General features: G+C 39.5%; 1 protein-coding gene across 1 annotated transcript in view; it reads left to right on the top strand.

Moving 5' to 3' along the window:
• LOC124253699 (potassium voltage-gated channel subfamily B member 1-like) overlaps positions 1 to 19,426 on the top strand; it is a 278,894-nt gene that overhangs the window by 90,221 nt on the left and 169,247 nt on the right. The window contains 1 exon segment of the mRNA XM_046687511.1: positions 13,533 to 13,574. Within this exon segment, the coding sequence (XP_046543467.1) occupies positions 13,533 to 13,574 (42 nt within the window).

Raw genomic sequence — 19,426 nt, 5'->3', positions numbered from 1 at the left:
TTGTCGAGCTTTGGCTCATGACTGGTTCCCGTTAACGTTCACGGCCCTGCCCTTTCCGACATGAGAAGTAAGCTTAATTGAGATCACAGTAGGTATAACTGCATGTCAATATCAACCTGAAGACCAATAGGGCGGTGGGGTAGCTTAGTGGTTAAAGCGTCCGCTCGTCACGCCGAAGATCCGTGTTCGATTCCCGACATGGGTACAATGTGTGAAGCCCATTTCTGGTGTCCCCCGCCGTGACATTGCTAGAATATTGCTAAAAGCGGCGTAAAACTAAACTCACTCACTAAGACAAGTAATTGATCCGAAATTGCCTCTCCAACTCTACGGCAATATATGCCCGAGCTGTTTGACCCTCTGTCAACCTAGATGACTTGAATATCTGTATCAATATCAGTTCAACTGCATCTCTGCGCCCCAGCCGCCAGCCTCTGTACCTCATCAATAGACAGCCCGACACGTAGCGGCGTCCCTGTAAGAGCAGGAAGACCGTTGTCCTGCTGTAAGACCTTACAATATCAGATTTGAAAGCTTATAGGAGACTCTGCTCTGCAGTTCAAACAGAAACCGTACCCCCCATGGCGGTACCCTTAAAACACACTGTCGTCCCAGCCCCAATCACATATACAGAGTTATTGATTAGTCTTTTGGGTTACAGATATTAAAAATAAACCTATTTGTTGAAATTAATGCGAATTCCATGTCGTTTGATGGTGCGGCGGGTGCACTGTGCGCGGTTAGAGTAAAACTAGGGAAGACGGGTAGGTCATGCTGGAGTGATTGAGGGTGATGTATAAGAGTTTTACCTATAGATTGTGAACAGTGTTGACACAGGTAAAAAACGACCCAAATAATCTTCTACCGATCTGTCAAAACTATTGATAATTCGTAAGATAAGGTCTTGTCATGGTCTATTGTGAAGTTTCCGTTTCGTTGGAAGTACTGTTCTTGTTCTTGTATAACAGCGGTGAGTAAACTAAGAATGCTGACAACGTGGTTGATAACACGAGCACCGATCCTCCGCGACGTTCCAGGCACCCATTGTAACCACCCGATCCCCATTTTAGTGGACTCTGTGGACAAACGTGGGACATATGGGACCAGTTTCATAAAAAAACATTTGCTCCAACATTGGACTTTATTAGCAACTGGAACGGTGTTTTACGCCGCGAAGAACGTCAGCCGTTACTGATTCCCATATGCGTTCAATAAATGGTGGTTCAACAGTATGAACTAATGTAAACAAAATTCATTATAACCTGTATTTTTATACAGTTCACTAAAATTAAACCTTTACCAAAAAGACATCTTCAATTTACACTTTTTGAGAAGAAATCCAATTTAGATTCGAACCCGTTTTGGGCAACCCAGTCCGTTATTGACTGTGAGCTTTCTATCTACAAATTCAAAGACCGGTACCTCACGCTTGAACAATAGACCTCGATCCTAAGATAGCGAACCCGTTTTGGGCAAAGCAGTTCGTTATTAACTGTGACCGTTTTTTCAGATTCAGCCATGGAGGACTTGCGCCTGAAGGTTTTTGAAATCTTGCTTTGGAATGTTAGAATTAAATTAATATTATTATTTGGTTTACGTTTGTGTTCTTTCTTATGTCAATTGATCCTAAGATGTAATGCCCAAACGCATCTTTGCGATTTCGTAAAGATATTTTTTTCGAAAGAAATCCGCTCCAGTGTTGCACGAGCGAAATTGACAACGTGCCGGTTGAGGAACTTTCTCGGCTGAGACCAGAGTTTTACTGAACCGATCGATCTTTGCTGGCCTTAGGTTTGGCAGTCACATCAAATACTCGGAGTTTTGTTTTATTCTTTTTCAAAATTTAAAATCCATCCTGTTCTTTTTCCAGCAAGTTTAACATTTAAAATTGTATCCCGTTATGCAGTGTACGACAATATTTCCCCCGCAACGTAATATGCATAAGTGCCTCTCCACGACCAGAAGCTATCTGCATATGCTACGTCTCACACCTAATGGAGATGAAGGCAAAGAGAATATTCCAGCCGAATAACGAATATTCCTAAGGTAGACGAGGTTAATGCACTCAGCGGACCATATAGGTATTGAACAATATCGGGAGGGAGATACCACCCATTGTCATTTAAATATGACGTACAAAAACTGTTTGCAAAGCGAGTCGATCACGCCGAGCTGATTGATTACGACTAATTATGTTTGATAAGTCGAGAATCGAGCGTCTATTGACTCCGAGCAGTGACCAGCTTAGTACGTCCGTATTCATGTGATTGCACGAGGATACATAACGTACGCTCATTGATCGGGTATTGTTACGGGTAATTTGGCTGATGCGAAATCCTTACGAGGCACAAAATAGGTTTGCAACACGTAGCCTGTCAATTGTATTTGAATTACTTTGCAATGCTCGCCACGATCACTCTTTCATGAGTACTGTCACCACTATGAAATGAAAACTGAAAAGGTCTATTTTTAACTCTCATTGAAGCGGAATATAGTTTTCATGTATGGATTATAAACCGTTCTATAATTATAACAACGTTTGATATAGCGGAACAATGTACCTTGGAGCGGGGCACGGGCTGGGCTTGTTTGCCACGGGTGGTCTGTTCGTCTACCGCGCCGCTTTTCTCTGTGCAGAGTTGTGTCCCTTGGGACGCCAGGAACCTATGTGTGTGGGTTTGAATCCCAGTTGGTCCTTATCAGTGGTCTGAGACTGGCGTTACTTCGGGCTTTCTTTCCACATGAGTGAGTTTGGTTTTACGCCGCACTCAGCAACATTCCAGTTATATGGCGCCGGTCTGTAAATAATCGAGTACGGACCCTTCAATCCAGTGATCAACATCATGAGCATCGACCTAAACAACATGTAAATAATCTGGACCAGACAATCCAGTGATCAACAGCATGAGCATCGATCTACGCAATAAGGATACGATGACATGTGTCATCCAAGTTAGACCACCCGATCCCGTTAGTCGCCTCTTACGACAAGCATGGATAACTGAAGATCAGTTCTAAGCCGGATCTTCACGGTTCCTCTCACATGAAACTTATATTACACTCCGCGAAATAACTGGAATATCGAAATACCGATCAGAGCTGCATGGACTTATTTTAGTCTTACTCGCTTGGCTTAGCCTACTGAGGTTTCATTGTAGTTCTTTACAGTTGAGGTCGGCGGGGTAGCCTAGTGGTTAAGCGTTCGCTCGTCACGCCGCGTTCGATTCCCCACATGGATACAATGTGGGAACCCATTTCTGGTGTCCCCCGCCGTGATATTGCTGTAATATTGCGGCGTAAAACTAAACTCACTTAGCCCTAAGAACCTCCCATTGCGTAGACTTAAACTAAGACTGTTTGTGCATACGGCCACTCCACGCGAAAACACTTAAACTGATCTTAGCGCTAACACCGTTTATGCGCACGGACTCCCACCCACGCGTCATCGTTACCATGCCCGACTGTCCGTTCCGACTGCGATCAGTGATGGGTCATTTGATATGGCCAGGTGATATGTTTATTTGTTTTTGAAGGAAAAAAGGAGGGAGTTACTGAAAAAACACAATTGTGTTTAGAAATATGACAGCTTTTAACTGATTACAATCGTCAGTTGTGACGTCAATGCTGTCAATTAATGCACAACAATTGCAACAGATGCAGGCTCGTGTTTCCCGCTCGTATTACAGTTTGTTTTATATCCCATCCATTGGCACAAATATATATGCAAATATATTACAAATAGTCGGGCATATTCGGAAGGGACCTGACAACCCATCTCGATGTATCACAGACGTGTATGAGCAGGAGACGAGCATGCAGCGACACCGTTGTACAGTAGCATTGTGTGTAATACTGTGTGATGTCAGACTGTAGTACTGTGTGATGTCTGACTGTAATACTGTGTGATGTCTGACTGTAGTACTGTATGATGTCTGACTGTAATACTGTATGATGTCTGACTGTAATACTGTATGATGTCTGACTGTAGTACTGTATGATATCTGACTGTAGTACTGTATGATGTCTGACTGTAATACTGTATGATGTCTGACTGTAGTACTGTGTGATGTCTGACTGTAATACTGTATGATGTCTGACTGTAATACTGTATGATGTCTGACTGTAGTACTGTGTGATGTCTGACTGTAGTACTGTATGATGTCTGACTGTAATACTGTATGATATCTGACTGTAGTACTGTATGATGTCTGACTGTAATACTGTATGATGTCTGACTGTAGTACTGTGTGATGTCTGACTGTAAAACTGTATGATGTCTGACTGTAGTACTGTATGATGTCTGACTGTAGTACTGTGTGATGTCTGACTGTAGTACTGTGTGATGTCTGACTGTAATACTGTATGATGTCTGACTGTAGTACTGTGTGATGTCTGACTGTAGTACTGTATGATGTCTGACTGTAATACTGTATGATGTCTGACTGTAATACTGTATGATGTCTGACTGTATTACTGTATGATGTCTGACTGTAATACTGTATGATGTCTGACTGTAGTACTGTATGATGTCTGACTGTAATACTGTATGATGTCTGACTGTAGTACTGTGTGATGTCTGACTGTAATACTGTGTGATGTCTGACTGTAATACTGTATGATGTCTGACTGTAAAACTGTATGATGTCTGACTGTAATACTGTATGATGTCTGACTGTAATACTGTATGATGTCTGACTGTAATACTGTATGATGTCTGACTGTAATACTGTATGATGTCTGACTGTAATACTGTATGATGTCTGACTGTAGTACTGTATGATGTCTGACTGTAGTACTGTATGATGTCTGACTGTACTGTATGATGTCTGACTGTAATACTGTATGATGTCTGACTGTAGTACTGTATGATGTCTGACTGTAGTACTGTATGATGTCTGACTGTAGTACTGTATGATGTCTGACTGTGTAATACTGTATGATGTGTCTGACTGTAGTACTGTGTGATGTCTGACTGTAGTACTGTATGATGTCTGACATGATGTAGTACTGTATGATGATGTCTGACTGTAGTACTGTATGATGTCTGACTGTAGTACTGTATGATGTCTGACTGTAGTACTGTGTGATGTCTGACTGTAGTACTGTATGATGTCTGACTGTAATACTGTATGATGTCTGACTGTAGTACTGTATGATGTCTGACTGTAGTACTGTATGATGTCTGACTGTAGTACTGTATGATGTCTGACTGTAGTACTGTATGATGTCTGACTGTAGTACTGTATGATGTCTGACTGTAGTACTGTATGATGTCTGACTGTAATACTGTATGATGTCTGACTGTAGTACTGTATGATGTCTGACTGTAATACTGTATGATGATCTGACTGTAGTACTGTATGATGTCTGACTGTAAGTACTGTATGATGTCTGACTGTAGTACTGTATGATGTCTGACTGTAGTACTGTATGATGTCTGACTGTAGTACTGTATGATGTCTGACTGTAGTACTGTATGATGTCTGACTGTATTACTGTATGATGTCTGACTGTACTGTAGTCTGACTGTAATGTATGATGTCTGACTGTAATACTGTATGATGTCTGACTGTAGTACTGTATGATGTCTGACTGTAATACTGTATGATGTCTGACTGTATGATACTGTGTATGATGTCTGACTGTAGTACTGTATGATGTCTGACTGTAGTACTGTATGATGTCTGACTGTAGTACTGTATGATGTCTGACTGTAGTACTGTATGATGTCTGACTGTAGTACTGTATGATGTCTGACTGTAGTACTGTATGATGTCTGACTGTAGTACTGTATGATGTCTGACTGTAGTACTGTATGATGTCTGACTGTAGTACTGTATGATGTCTGACTGTAGTACTGTATGATGTCTGACTGTAGTACTGTATGATGTCTGACTGTAGTACTGTATGATGTCTGACTGTAGTACTGTATGATGTCTGACTGTAATACTGTATGATGTCTGACTGTAGTACTGTATGATGTCTGACTGTAGTACTGTATGATGTCTGACTGTAATACTGTATGATGTCTGACTGTAGTACTGTATGATGTCTGACTGTAGTACTGTATGATGTCTGACTGTAGTACTGTATGATGTCTGACTGTAATACTGTATGATGTCTGACTGTAGTACTGTATGATGTCTGACTGTAATACTGTATGATGTCTGACTGTAGTACTGTATGATGTCTGACTGTAATACTGTATGATGTCTGACTGTAATGACTGTATGATGTCTGACTGTAATACTGTATGATGTCTGACTGTAAGTACTGTATGATGTCTGACTGTAATACTGTATGATGTCTGACTGTAATACTGTATGATGTCTGACTGTAGTACTGTATGATGTCTGACTGTAGTACTGTATGATGTCTGACTGTAATACTGTATGATGTCTGACTGTAGTACTGTATGATGTCTGACTGTAGTACTGTATGATGTCTGTATGATGTCTGGACTGTAGTACTGTATGATGTCTGACTGTAATACTGTATGATGTCTGACTGTAGTACTGTATGATGTCTGACTGTAGTACTGTATGATGTCTGACTGTAATACTGTATGATGTCTCTGTGACTGTATGATGTCTGACTGTACTGATGTCTGACTGTAATACTGTATGATGTCTGACTGTAATACTGTATGATGTCTGACTGTAGTACTGTATGATGTCTGACTGTAGTACTGTATGATGTCTGACTGTACTGTACTGTATGATGTCTGACTGTAGTACTGTATGATGTCTGACTGTAGTACTGTATGATGTCTGACTGTAGTACTGTATGATGTCTGACTGTAGTACTGTATGATGTCTGACTGTAGTACTGTATGATGTCTGACTGTAGTACTGTATGATGTCTGACTGTAGTACTGTATGATGTCTGACTGTAGTACTGTATGATGTCTGACTGTAGTACTGTATGATGTCTGACTGTAGTACTGTATGATGTCTGACTGTAGTACTGTATGATGTCTGACTGTAGTACTGTATGATGTCTGACTGTAGTACTGTATGATGTCTGACTGTAATACTGTATGATGTCTGACTGTAGTACTGTATGATGTCTGACTGTAATACTGTATGATGTCTGACTGTAATACTGTATGATGTCTGACTGTAGTACTGTATGATGTCTGACTGTAATACTGTATGATGTCTGACTGTAGTACTGTATGATGTCTGACTGTAGTACTGTATGATGTCTGACTGTAGTACTGTATGATGTCTGACTGTAGTACTGTATGATGTCTGACTGTAATACTGTATGATGTCTGACTGTAGTACTGTATGATGTCTGACTGTAGTACTGTATGATGTCTGACTGTAATACTGTATGATGTCTGACTGTAGTACTGTATGATGTCTGACTGTAGTACTGTATGATGTCTGACTGTAGTACTGTATGATGTCTGACTGTAGTACTGTATGATGTCTGACTGTAGTACTGTATGATGTCTGACTGTAATACTGTATGATGTGACTGACTGTATGATGTCTGACTACTGTATGATGTCTGACTGTAGTACTGTATGATGTCTGACTGTAGTACTGTATGATGTCTGACTGTAATACTGTATGATGTCTGACTGTAGTACTGTATGATGTCTGACTGTAATACTGTATGATGTCTGACTGTAGTACTGTATGATGTCTGACTGTAGTACTGTATGATGTCTGACTGTAGTACTGTATGATGTCTGACTGTAGTACTGTATGATGTCTGACTGTAGTACTGTATGATGTCTGACTGTAGTACTGTATGATGTCTGACTGTAATACTACTGTATGATGTCTGACTGTAGTACTGTATGATGTCTGACTGTAGTACTGTATGATGTCTGACTGTAGTACTGTATGATGTCTGACTGTAGTACTGTATGATGTCTGACTGTAATACTGTATGATGTCTGACTGTAGTACTGTATGATGTCTGACTGTAGTACTGTATGATGTCTGACTGTAGTACTGTATGATGTCTAACTGTATGATGTCTGACTGTAGTACTGTATGATGTCTGACTGTAGTAATGTATGATATATGTATTACTGTATGACGTCTGACTGTAGTACTGTATGATGTCTGTAGTACTGCATGATGTCTGACTGTAGTACTGTATGATGTCTGACTGTAGTACTGTGTGATGTCTGACTGTATGATGTCTGACTGTAATACTGTATGATGTCTGTATTACTGTATGACGTCTGACTGTAGAACTGTATGATGTCTGTAGTACTGCATGACGTCTGACTGTAGTACTGTATGATGTCTGTAGTACTGTATGACGTCTGACTGTAGTACTGTATGATGTCTGTAGTACTGTATGACTTCTGACTGTAGTACTGTATGATGTCTGACTGTAGTACTGTATGATGTCTGACTGTAGTACTGTATGATGTCTAACTGTATGATGTCTGACTGTAGTACTGTATGATGTCTGTAGTACTGTATGACGTCTGACTGTAGTACTGTATGATGTCTGACTGTAGTACTGTGTGATGTCTGACTGTAATACTGCATGATGTCTGACTGTAGTTCTGTATGATGTCTGACTGTAAAACTGTATGATGTCTGACTGTAATACTGTATGATATCTGTATTACTGTATGACGTCTGACTGTATTACTGTATGATGTCTGACTGTAATACTGTATGATATCTGTATTACTGTATGACGTCTGACTGTAGTACTGTATGATGTCTGACTGTAATACTGCATGATGTCTGACTGTAGTACTGTATGATGTCTGACTGTAATACTGTATGATATCTGTATTACTGTATGACGTCTGACTGTAGTACTGTATGATGTCTGACTGTAATACTGCATGATGTCTGACTGTAGTACTGTATGATGTCTGACTGTAATACTGCATGATGTCTGACTGTAGTACTGTATGATGTCTGACTGTAATACTGTATGACGTCTGACTGTAGTACTGTGTGATGTCTGACTGTAGTACTGTGTGATGTCTGATTGTAGTACTGTATGATGTCTGACTGTAGTTCTGTATGATGTCTGACTGTATTACTGTATGATGTCTGACTGTAATACTGTATGATATCTGTATTACTGTATGACGTCTGACTGTAGTACTGTATGATGTCTGTAGTACTGCATGATGTCTGACTGTAGTACTGTATGATGTCTGTATTACTGTATGACGTCTGACTGTAGTACTGTATGATGTCTGTAGTACTGCATGACGTCTGACTGTAGTACTGTATATGATGTCTGTAGTACTGTATGACGTCTGACTGTAGTACTGTATGATGTCTGTAGTACTGTATGACGTCTGACTGTAGTACTGTATGATGTCTGTAGTACTGTATGACGTCTGACTGTAGTACTGTATGATGTCTGTAGTACTGTATGATGTCTGACTGTAGTACTGTATGATGTCTGACTGTATTACTGTATGATGTCTGACTGTAATACTGTATGATATCTGTATTACTGTATGACGTCTGACTGTAGTACTGTATGATGTCTGTAGTACTGCATGATGTCTGACTGTAGTACTGTATGATGTCTGTATTACTGTATGACGTCTGACTGTAGTACTGTATGATGTCTGTAGTACTGTATGATATCTGTATTACTGTATGATGTCTGACTGTATTACTGTATGATGTCTGACTGTAATACTGTATGATATCTGTATTACTGTATGACGTCTGACTGTAGTACTGTATGATGTCTGTAGTACTGCATGATGTCTGACTGTAGTACTGTATGATGTCTGACTGTAATACTGTATGACGTCTGACTGTAGTACTGTGTGATGTCTGACTGTAGTACTGTGTGATGTCTGACTGTAGTACTGTATGATGTCTGACTGTAGTTCTGTATGATGTCTGACTGTATTACTGTATGATGTCTGACTGTAATACTGTATGATATCTGTATTACTGTATGACGTCTGACTGTAGTACTGTATGATGTCTGTAGTACTGCATGATGTCTGACTGTAGTACTGTATGATGTCTGTATTACTGTATGACGTCTGACTGTAGTACTGTATGATGTCTGTAGTACTGCATGACGTCTGACTGTAGTACTGTATGATGTCTGTAGTACTGTATGACGTCTGACTGTAGTACTGTATGATGTCTGTAGTACTGTATGACGTCTGACTGTAGTACTGTATGATGTCTGTAGTACTGTATGACGTCTGACTGTAGTACTGTATGATGTCTGTAGTACTGTATGATGTCTGACTGTAGTACTGTATGATGTCTGACTGTATTACTGTATGATGTCTGACTGTAATACTGTATGATATCTGTATTACTGTATGACGTCTGACTGTAGTACTGTATGATGTCTGTAGTACTGCATGATGTCTGACTGTAGTACTGTATGATGTCTGTATTACTGTATGACGTCTGACTGTAGTACTGTATGATGTCTGTAGTACTGTATGATATCTGTATTACTGTATGATGTCTGACTGTATTACTGTATGATGTCTGACTGTAATACTGTATGATGTCTGACTGTAATACTGTATGATGTCTGACTGTAGTACTGTATGATGTCTGACTGTAGTACTGTATGATGTCTGACTGTAATACTGTATGATGTCTGACTGTAATACTGTATGATGTCTGACTGTAGTTCTGTATGATGTCTGACTGTATTACTGTATGATGTCTGACTGTAGTACTGTATGATGTCTGACTGTAATACTGTATGATATCTGTATTACTGTATGACGTCTGACTGTAGTACTGTATGATGTCTGTAGTACTGCATGATGTCTGACTGTAGTACTGTATGATGTCTGTATTACTGTATGACGTCTGACTGTAGTACTGTATGATGTCTGTAGTACTGTATGATATCTGTATTACTGTATGATGTCTGACTGTATTACTGTATGATGTCTGACTGTAATACTGTATGATATCTGTATTACTGTATGACGTCTGACTGTAGTACTGTATGATGTCTGTAGTACTGCATGATGTCTGACTGTAGTACTGTATGATGTCTGTATTACTGTATGACGTCTGACTGTAGTACTGTATGATGTCTGTAGTACTGCATGACGTCTGACTGTAGTACTGTATGATGTCTGTAGTACTGTATGACGTCTGACTGTAGTACTGTATGATGTCTGTAGTACTGTATGACGTCTGACTGTAGTACTGTATGATGTCTGACTGTAGTACTGTATGATGTCTGACCGTAGTACCGCGCGATGCGGGAACGCAGTACATCTGATTTTGAGACAACATGTAGTATTATTTTTGATTTGATTTGTTAGTTGTTTTACGCCGCACTCAGAAATATTCCAGCTATATTGCGGCCGTATGTAAATAATCAAGTCTGGACCAGACGATCCAGTGATCAACAGCATGAGCATCAATCTATGCAATTGAGATACGATGACATGTGTCAACCAAGTCAGCGAGCCTGACCACCCGATCCCGTTAGTCGCCTCTTACGACAAGCATGGGTTATTGAAGACCAATTATAACCCGGATCTTCTGTAATAATGTAAGATAATGTATAATAATGTAACTTAAGTGGCATTACTGCGTACATGTAAGAATTGTTAGTCCGCAGTGTGGGGACAATTAAGGACTGTCAGTCGTTGGCTGTGTTTGGGGTCAGTCAAACCAAGGCTTATCCGGAGATCGTGCTGCACGTATACAATAACTAATCACTCTGTAATACTATAGCTATCTATATCCCTAATTAAAACATCCCATCCATTTCTATTTCCCTATTCCAACACTATATACATCTGGTTTCCTATACAGTAAGTTCAACACTGTTAATCTTTATTCCCCTATTCCAACACTATACCCATCTATATTTCCCTAACCCCACACCTTTCTGACTGTATTCGTCTATTCCAACACTATATCCACCTGTATTCTCCTATCCATCTGACCGCCTCCGTGGTGTAGTGGTTAGAACGTCCGCCCGGAGAGCGGAAGGTCGCGGGTTCGATCCCCGACAGCGTCATACCAAAAAGACGTTAAAATATGGTACTTGTTGGTCCCTGCCTGGCGCTCGGCATTAATGGTACAACAAGGACTGGTCGGCTCGGAGTCAGTATACTGTGTCTTAGTGGGGTATTCATGCTTCACTGCGGCATGGTATCTCAGTGGGCTAGCACTATAAAACCAGCTTCAGTCTGGGCTAGTACAAGCAGCCGCACATACACATACACACGCATGCACGTCGTCATATGAGCGAAATATTCTCAAGCACGACGTAAAAAACAATTTCACCTCACCTCACCTCCTATCCATCCCATTTCTGGTGTTCCCCGCCGTGATATTGCTGGAATATTGCTTAAAGCGGCGTAAAACCAAACTCACTCACTCACTCACTCCTATCCACTTGAATATTATTACCCAACCCAGTATCCATACGCATTCCCCTATTCCAGCACTATATCTGTACTTCTCCTTTTAGCATTTCTTTTATCTATATCTGCATTCCCCTATTCCGACACCATACAGTAACTTGTCTATCCGTGACACTATATATATATATATGTCTGTACGATAATCAAACCCTAACGACTTCTATCCCTGTGTTCCAACAGTATATAAATCTGTTTTTCTATATAGTAAGTTCAAAACTATCAATCTGTATTGCTCTATTCCAAAACGTATCCATATGTATTCCCCTATTCCAATACGATGTCAAAATGTGTCTGTATTCCCCTATTCCAATACTATGTCAAAATGTGTCTGTATTCCCCTATTCCAATACTATGTCAAAATGTGTCTGTATTCCCCTATTCCAATACTATGTTAAAATGTGTCTGTATTCCCCTATTCCAATACTATGTCAAAATGTGACTGTATTCCCCTATTCCAGCATCATACCCTGCAGTATTCTTTTATTTCATCTGTATTCCCCAATTCCAACATTATATCCTCCTGTATTCTTTTATTCCATCTTTATTCAGCTATTCAAGCATCAGATCCTGCTGTTTTCCTCCATTCCATCTGTATTCCCCTATTCTAACATAATATCCTTATTACTCTATTCCATCTGTATTCCCCTATTCCAATACTAGAACCATCTGCAATCCACAATTGTAACCAACGCCATATATTAATACGTTGCAATTCGCTGTGCAGAGTTACCTCCCTTGTGCGTACCAGGAACCTATGATTGTTAGTTTGAATCCGATAACATTTCTATGTTTTTAGCATCATACCCGTGTGCTTCACGGAGAGTTACCTCCCTCGTGCGTACCAGGAACCTATGATTGTTAGTTTGAATCCGATAATATTTCTATGTTTTTAGCATCATACCCGTGTGCTTCACGGAGAGTTACCTCCCTTGTGCGTACCAGGAACCTATGATTGTTAGTTTGAATCCGATAATGTTTCTATGTTTTTAACATCATACCCGTGTGCTTCACGGAGATGGTAAGACTTGCATCCCTTGGGGCGTTCCTCTCACATCAGGCAATACTGTCCAAACCAGCGACAAATGAAACTCACTCACTCATCCATTCACTCACTCACTCACTATATACATCTGCTTTCCAGGCGAGCATCGGTGGCAGCACCTTCCTTCAGCCCAGAGTGGACGTGAGTTGAACTTATAATCTCCCTTTCAAGTTAGACAACTGGTTATCACTTAGACGAATCACCTTCTTATATATACTCATGGAAACAAATAAGGGAACACATGAAAGTACAAGAGTTCCTTTATTCTTTTCGTGGTTTCTTCACATGATATGTATTGCACTGTGGGTGAAACTTTGGAAATATATAAAGGAACACTTGAACTTTCATGTGTTCCCTTATTTGTTTCCATGAGTATGTCATGTGGTCCACGTTTGTAACTTTGGAGCTTGTGAACGAGGCCAGTTATAATCTGCTCGTGGTGAAATTCTAGAAATAGTTAGATGTGCTTCTCCATTGTGTTTGTCAGTTGTGGAGATAGTTCTTGCGTTTCAGACACTCATAATTTCAGCCGATTTGTAACATTGTCCATATTGACTAATTGTCTTGACTTAATGAGGCTTGTTGTTTCTTTACATGTAATCCTTAACCCGACATCCTTACCCTACATCCTTACCCATACACCCTTTCCCCAACCTTGCCCTACTACCAGGAAGGGGAAGCACTCCTACCTGCCACACCTTCATGTTCCAGAGGATATACGTATTACAGGAATGTATGTTCAGGAAGGTATACAAGGTGACGTTCTTTTTGTGCATGTATTCAAGCTAATCTTTATCTTACACAATATCATTGACAATATTCATCTTATACGTATATTCGTTTCGTAGATCCAAGGTGGTATACGTCTTACTCATGTGTTCCATGCGATCTTCTTTTAACACGTATGTACAGGAACGTGTTCGTCTTGTACGTTTCGTGTTGACGGTGTTCGTCTTACAAGTATATTCTGGACGATATTCGTTTTACACGTATACATGTATTAGGGAAAATATTCGTGTTACATGTATATTTAGAGAGAAATTAGTCTTGCACGTATATTCAGACTATATTCGTCTAACACGTATATTCAGACTATATTCGTCTAACACGTATATTCAGACTATATTCGTCTAACACGTATATTCAGACTATATTCCTCTAACACGTATATTCAGACTATATTCGTCTAACACGTATATTCAGACTATATTCGTCTAACACGTATATTCAGACTCTATTCGTCTAACACGTATATTTAGACTATATTCGTCTAACACGTATATTCAGACTATATTCGTCTAACACGTATATTAAGACTATATTCGTCTAACACGTATATTCAGACTATATTCGTCTAACACGTATATTCAGACTATATTCGTCTAACACGTATATTCAGACTATATTCCTCTAACACGTATATTCAGACTATATTCCTCTAACACGTATATTAAGACTATATTCGTCTAACACGTATATTCAGACTCTATTCGTCTAACACGTATATTTAGACTATATTCGTCTAACACGTATATTCAGACTATATTCGTCTAACACGTATATTCAGACTATATTCGTCTAACACGTATATTCAGACTATATTCGTCTAACACGTATATTTAGACTATATTCGTCTAACACGTATATTTAGACTATTTTCGTCTAACACGTATTTTCAGACTATATTCGTCTAACACGTATGTAAGAGGGACTTTTCTATTAAACGTATATTCGGGAACATATTCGTCGTACAATTATTTTAGGAGGATATTTTTAACATGTGTGCCGTGGACGATATTCATGTTACACTTACGCAACTGGCGAAGTTCGTCCTACGTGTATATTCAGCTTGATGTTCGTCTTAAACATATGTTGTTGACGATGTTCGTCTTACACGTACATTTAGGAAGACCTTGGTATATTCAAGATGATTTTCCTCTTACACAATATCGTTCACGATGCTCGTCTCACAAGCTTAGTCATGGATTTTCTTGACAATATGCGTGTTATGTGTATATTAATAATAATATTCGTCTTACGTGTATTTTAAAATGGCATTCACGCACATTAAGGATGATATTTGTTCTACGCGTATGCAAAGGACGACGTTTTGTGTGTCTTACGTAGACAGTCAAACATGGTTGTGCCGAGGGTCATGGGCCACACGTAAATATTTCGAGTTATATAAGGTTCGACACAACCACAAAATGATGACTGAATACGGAATACGCAGGGGCCCAACGTGTACAAAAGTAAGAACAAATCATGGTTCGACACAAGGGTGTTTGGTTGTATATTAACAATTCTGGGTCTAGATTTTCGAAGCTCTCTTAGCGCTAAGATAGTCGTAAGTGCCATACATTAACATTAACTTACGACTATCTTAGCTCTAAGAGAACTTCGAAAATCTAGGCCCTGTCGTTTTCCACATATTTTCAGGATGATATTCGTCTTAAATGTACGTTCGACTTACGCGTGTAGTTAATATTATGTCTATGTTACACACTGTCCTTCACGGGATTTGTCCTCCACGTATATTCGTCTTACGGCAATATTCGGAATGATCTTCTTCTTACATGTATTCAAGATGACATTCATCCTAGACCCATTTCCAGTATTGTGAGATTTGTCATAGAAGTATATTCATAATGGTATTCGTCTTAGACATATTTCCAATGTTGCGATATTCTTCTTACAACTGTATACAATAATGTATTTATCTTAGACATCTTTTCAGTTTTGTGATATTCGTCTTAGAAGTATATTCAAATTTATATTCGCCTTAGACATATTTTCAGCAAATTATTCGAGTAACACATACATTTAAGATAATATTTTTCATGCACGTATGCTGAGGACGATAGTTGTGTCTTACACGAATACTGAAGATGATATACGCCATACACGAAAAATCCACGTATTTAAACCATTTTGACAAATATATAACCATTTTTGTTGTTGATATGATCTGTACTATGAACAACACATAAAAGCATCGCTTACTAATTTGGATCCCGTAATGGCTGCTTTTAAGGAATATGTTTATTGCTGTCACTATTCAGTATTTCATTTTATTCAGATTATAGATTTGTAAAGAGGTTCGTTTTATCAATGACAGCTGGTAATGTCGAATATATCCCTTCTCTCTTTCATGGTATTTGCCGTAATCAGAAATTCAGCCATGTTAATGTGTTCGATACAATCAAGTAGTATAGGGGAGTTATTTTGGTGTATTGTTCGTGTATTTTCACAAATGTATATTTTGGTTTGTTTGGATTTTTTCAGTTGAGATATATTATAGGGTAATATTCTATATACTGGATATATGGATACTGTGACCTTTTAGTGCGAGGAGTTATACAATAGTTTAGTAGTTAAGTTTTCTACGGTGCATGGCTGGTTAACACCGCTCTGATGTTACTGGAATATCGGTAAAAGCGTCGTAAAAATGTACTCACTCAATCACTGTCATTATAATCCAATAAAAAATTGGTCAGTTTTTAATCAGTAGTGGTATGATGTAAGTTCGTTTTAAAGGGACGGTGTCGTAGCCTAGAGGTTAAAGTATTCGCTCGAGAAGCTGAAGACCCGGGTTCGATTCCCCACGTGGATAAAATGAGTGAAGTCCGGTGTCCCCCGCCGTGATATTGATTGAATATTGCTTAAAGCGGCTAAAAGTCATATTGACTCACTTGTTCGTAGGTAATGTAATGAATCAGGAATGTGGCGTAATGTAATGTAATGTAATGAAAAGTAATGGAATGGAATCATTATAAAAACTCTAAGGGAATGAGATGTCAGTGGAATGGAATGTAACAGAAAAGGAATATTATGTAATGTTATGTAATGTAATGTAATATAGTATACAGGCGAACCCTCATACAAACTCTTTACAACATATTTATTCCTCAGATTGCGTCATACACATGTCATAAACACACTAATAAACATGACACAGGCAATTATTAATTTCACAAGGCGAAATCAAACCTATATTGAAAAGTTAAAAGACAAACCCATTATCCCAAGGCATGGAAACGTCGAGGGAAGAAACTCCCAAACCTCTTCTCTTTGAAAGACAACGTAAGAATATAATGTTGAAAAGAAGACAATGTTATACTGGTAAACACAGCTCGCGGTGTACAAACCGTCTCTTTAAGGTCCACGTTAATAAGTTGTCAGATCCTTCACTCGGTGTATGATCTCTAAACTGCTCCTCGAGGATCAACCGGCTTCACATCCAGTACTTACAACCCGGCGACACAGATCGCCTTACCGCTTCTTCATGCGAATCCTCTTGGGCCATCAGTTGATGATGGTAGCGAAGCTAAGTTTAGACCTTCTGAAGTTCTGCATTAGCTAACACCTTTATGATTGCTTCCACAAACCATCAATCAGATCACATTACGTCAGCATTGCTGTTAACCCGAATATCGAAACAGACAATGTTCGATTTATTTGTATGTAATTTTATATACGTTTGTTAACGGGAACTAACCGAAGAGCAAATATAAACTCGAATTTGATTCTTTGGTTGTCAAATAGGCGCTGTTGTTTTGGGGTTTTCTTGTCAATGAGATTTGGTAGAGACGTTGGCGATGTCGGAGAGATGGACGGAGAGTGGGAAGGCGTAATACTGACTGACGTTACCAGTAGACGAAGTCGCAGAGGATAGAAGTCAAAGGTAGACGGCGGTGGGTGTTGATGCGGCTGATGGCGTGGGATGAATGATTAGTCAGCGTCATGTTACAACCACGACGAACAGGAATAAATAGTTCACGCAATAATGCCGTATATTACATGACGCCAAATTAATCCCGTTATAGGCGTGAGAGCCGTTTTTGGATCCCGTTATGACGCCGAAAATAGTAAAGTTCGAGAGAGTGATAATGTCAAAGTATTTTCTGTCATATATAGGAATTGTGATAAGGTCCGGTCTGGCCCAGTCGCTGTCATACAGAGTTGCGTCCCTTTGGCGTGTCAGGTGCCTATGATTGTGGGTTGTAAATGGCTATTACCTGCCTTGTTTCGGGACGACCCTCATATAACCCTTACCTCGTGCTATAACTGGAATAGCGTAAAACAAAACTCACTCTTGTTACTCGCTCTTAAGGCTGTCATGTCTGAACTATTCTTCATTTAGCTGACAGTTAATATAAAATACGTGAGCATCTACTATGGAAACTCATTCTTCTGGGGAACCACGATTATCGGCTTTGTTGTTAATTTATGACTGCATTAGTTATTTTACAAAAACGTCATTCCTGAATCCTAAAATCTGAAAACCAGGACATTTCGCGTACCGATATTCTTAAGATGTACATGTTTCACATACTTGGCACACAATTAGTGAAAGTCGTCGAGCGATACCGTGAGTCTCACCACCCTATCCCGTGTGTCTCCTCTCACGACAAGCATACTGACCAATTCTAACCCGCATCCTAAGGACACTAGGTTATATATCTGAGATACGGTCACCTTTGTGGACTTCTAAATTGCTGTATGGTATGCTGTCTAAGTTCCTCAAATCATATTATGGTTTTGCAGAATAATAAACCAATTGTCTTGCTCTGGTGTGACTGACTGAGTTTGGTTTTACGCCGCTTTTAGCAATATTCCAGCAATATCACGGCGGGGGACACCAGAAATGGGCTTCACTCATTGTACCCATGTGCGGATTCGAACCCGGGTCTTCGGCGTGACGAGCCAACGCTTTAACCACTAGACTACCCCGCCGCCCCTGCCCTGGTGTGAACTCTGTATGCTGTACTACACACGCAATATTAATTCAAGATCTGTCAAATGGTCTCTGATGGTTTCCTGTGGTCAGCTATCGATTTTTTGACGGCTTGAAGTGGTAAAATAAACATTTTCTTCGTGTGTAAGTGCAATTACAACACATTACCGGTTCATGTCAACATCAGAAATCGGAATAGTGTAAGAGAGTAATTTAGCAATTTCCTAATCTCGAATGTTCACGTGGAGTCACGTTC

The sequence above is a fragment of the Haliotis rubra genome, unplaced genomic scaffold (assembly GCF_003918875.1).
Source record: "Haliotis rubra isolate DU_JTF1 unplaced genomic scaffold, ASM391887v1 Scf55, whole genome shotgun sequence".
Taxonomy (NCBI): domain Eukaryota; kingdom Metazoa; phylum Mollusca; class Gastropoda; order Lepetellida; family Haliotidae; genus Haliotis; species Haliotis rubra.
This window is presented reverse-complemented; position numbering and strand designations above follow the sequence as displayed.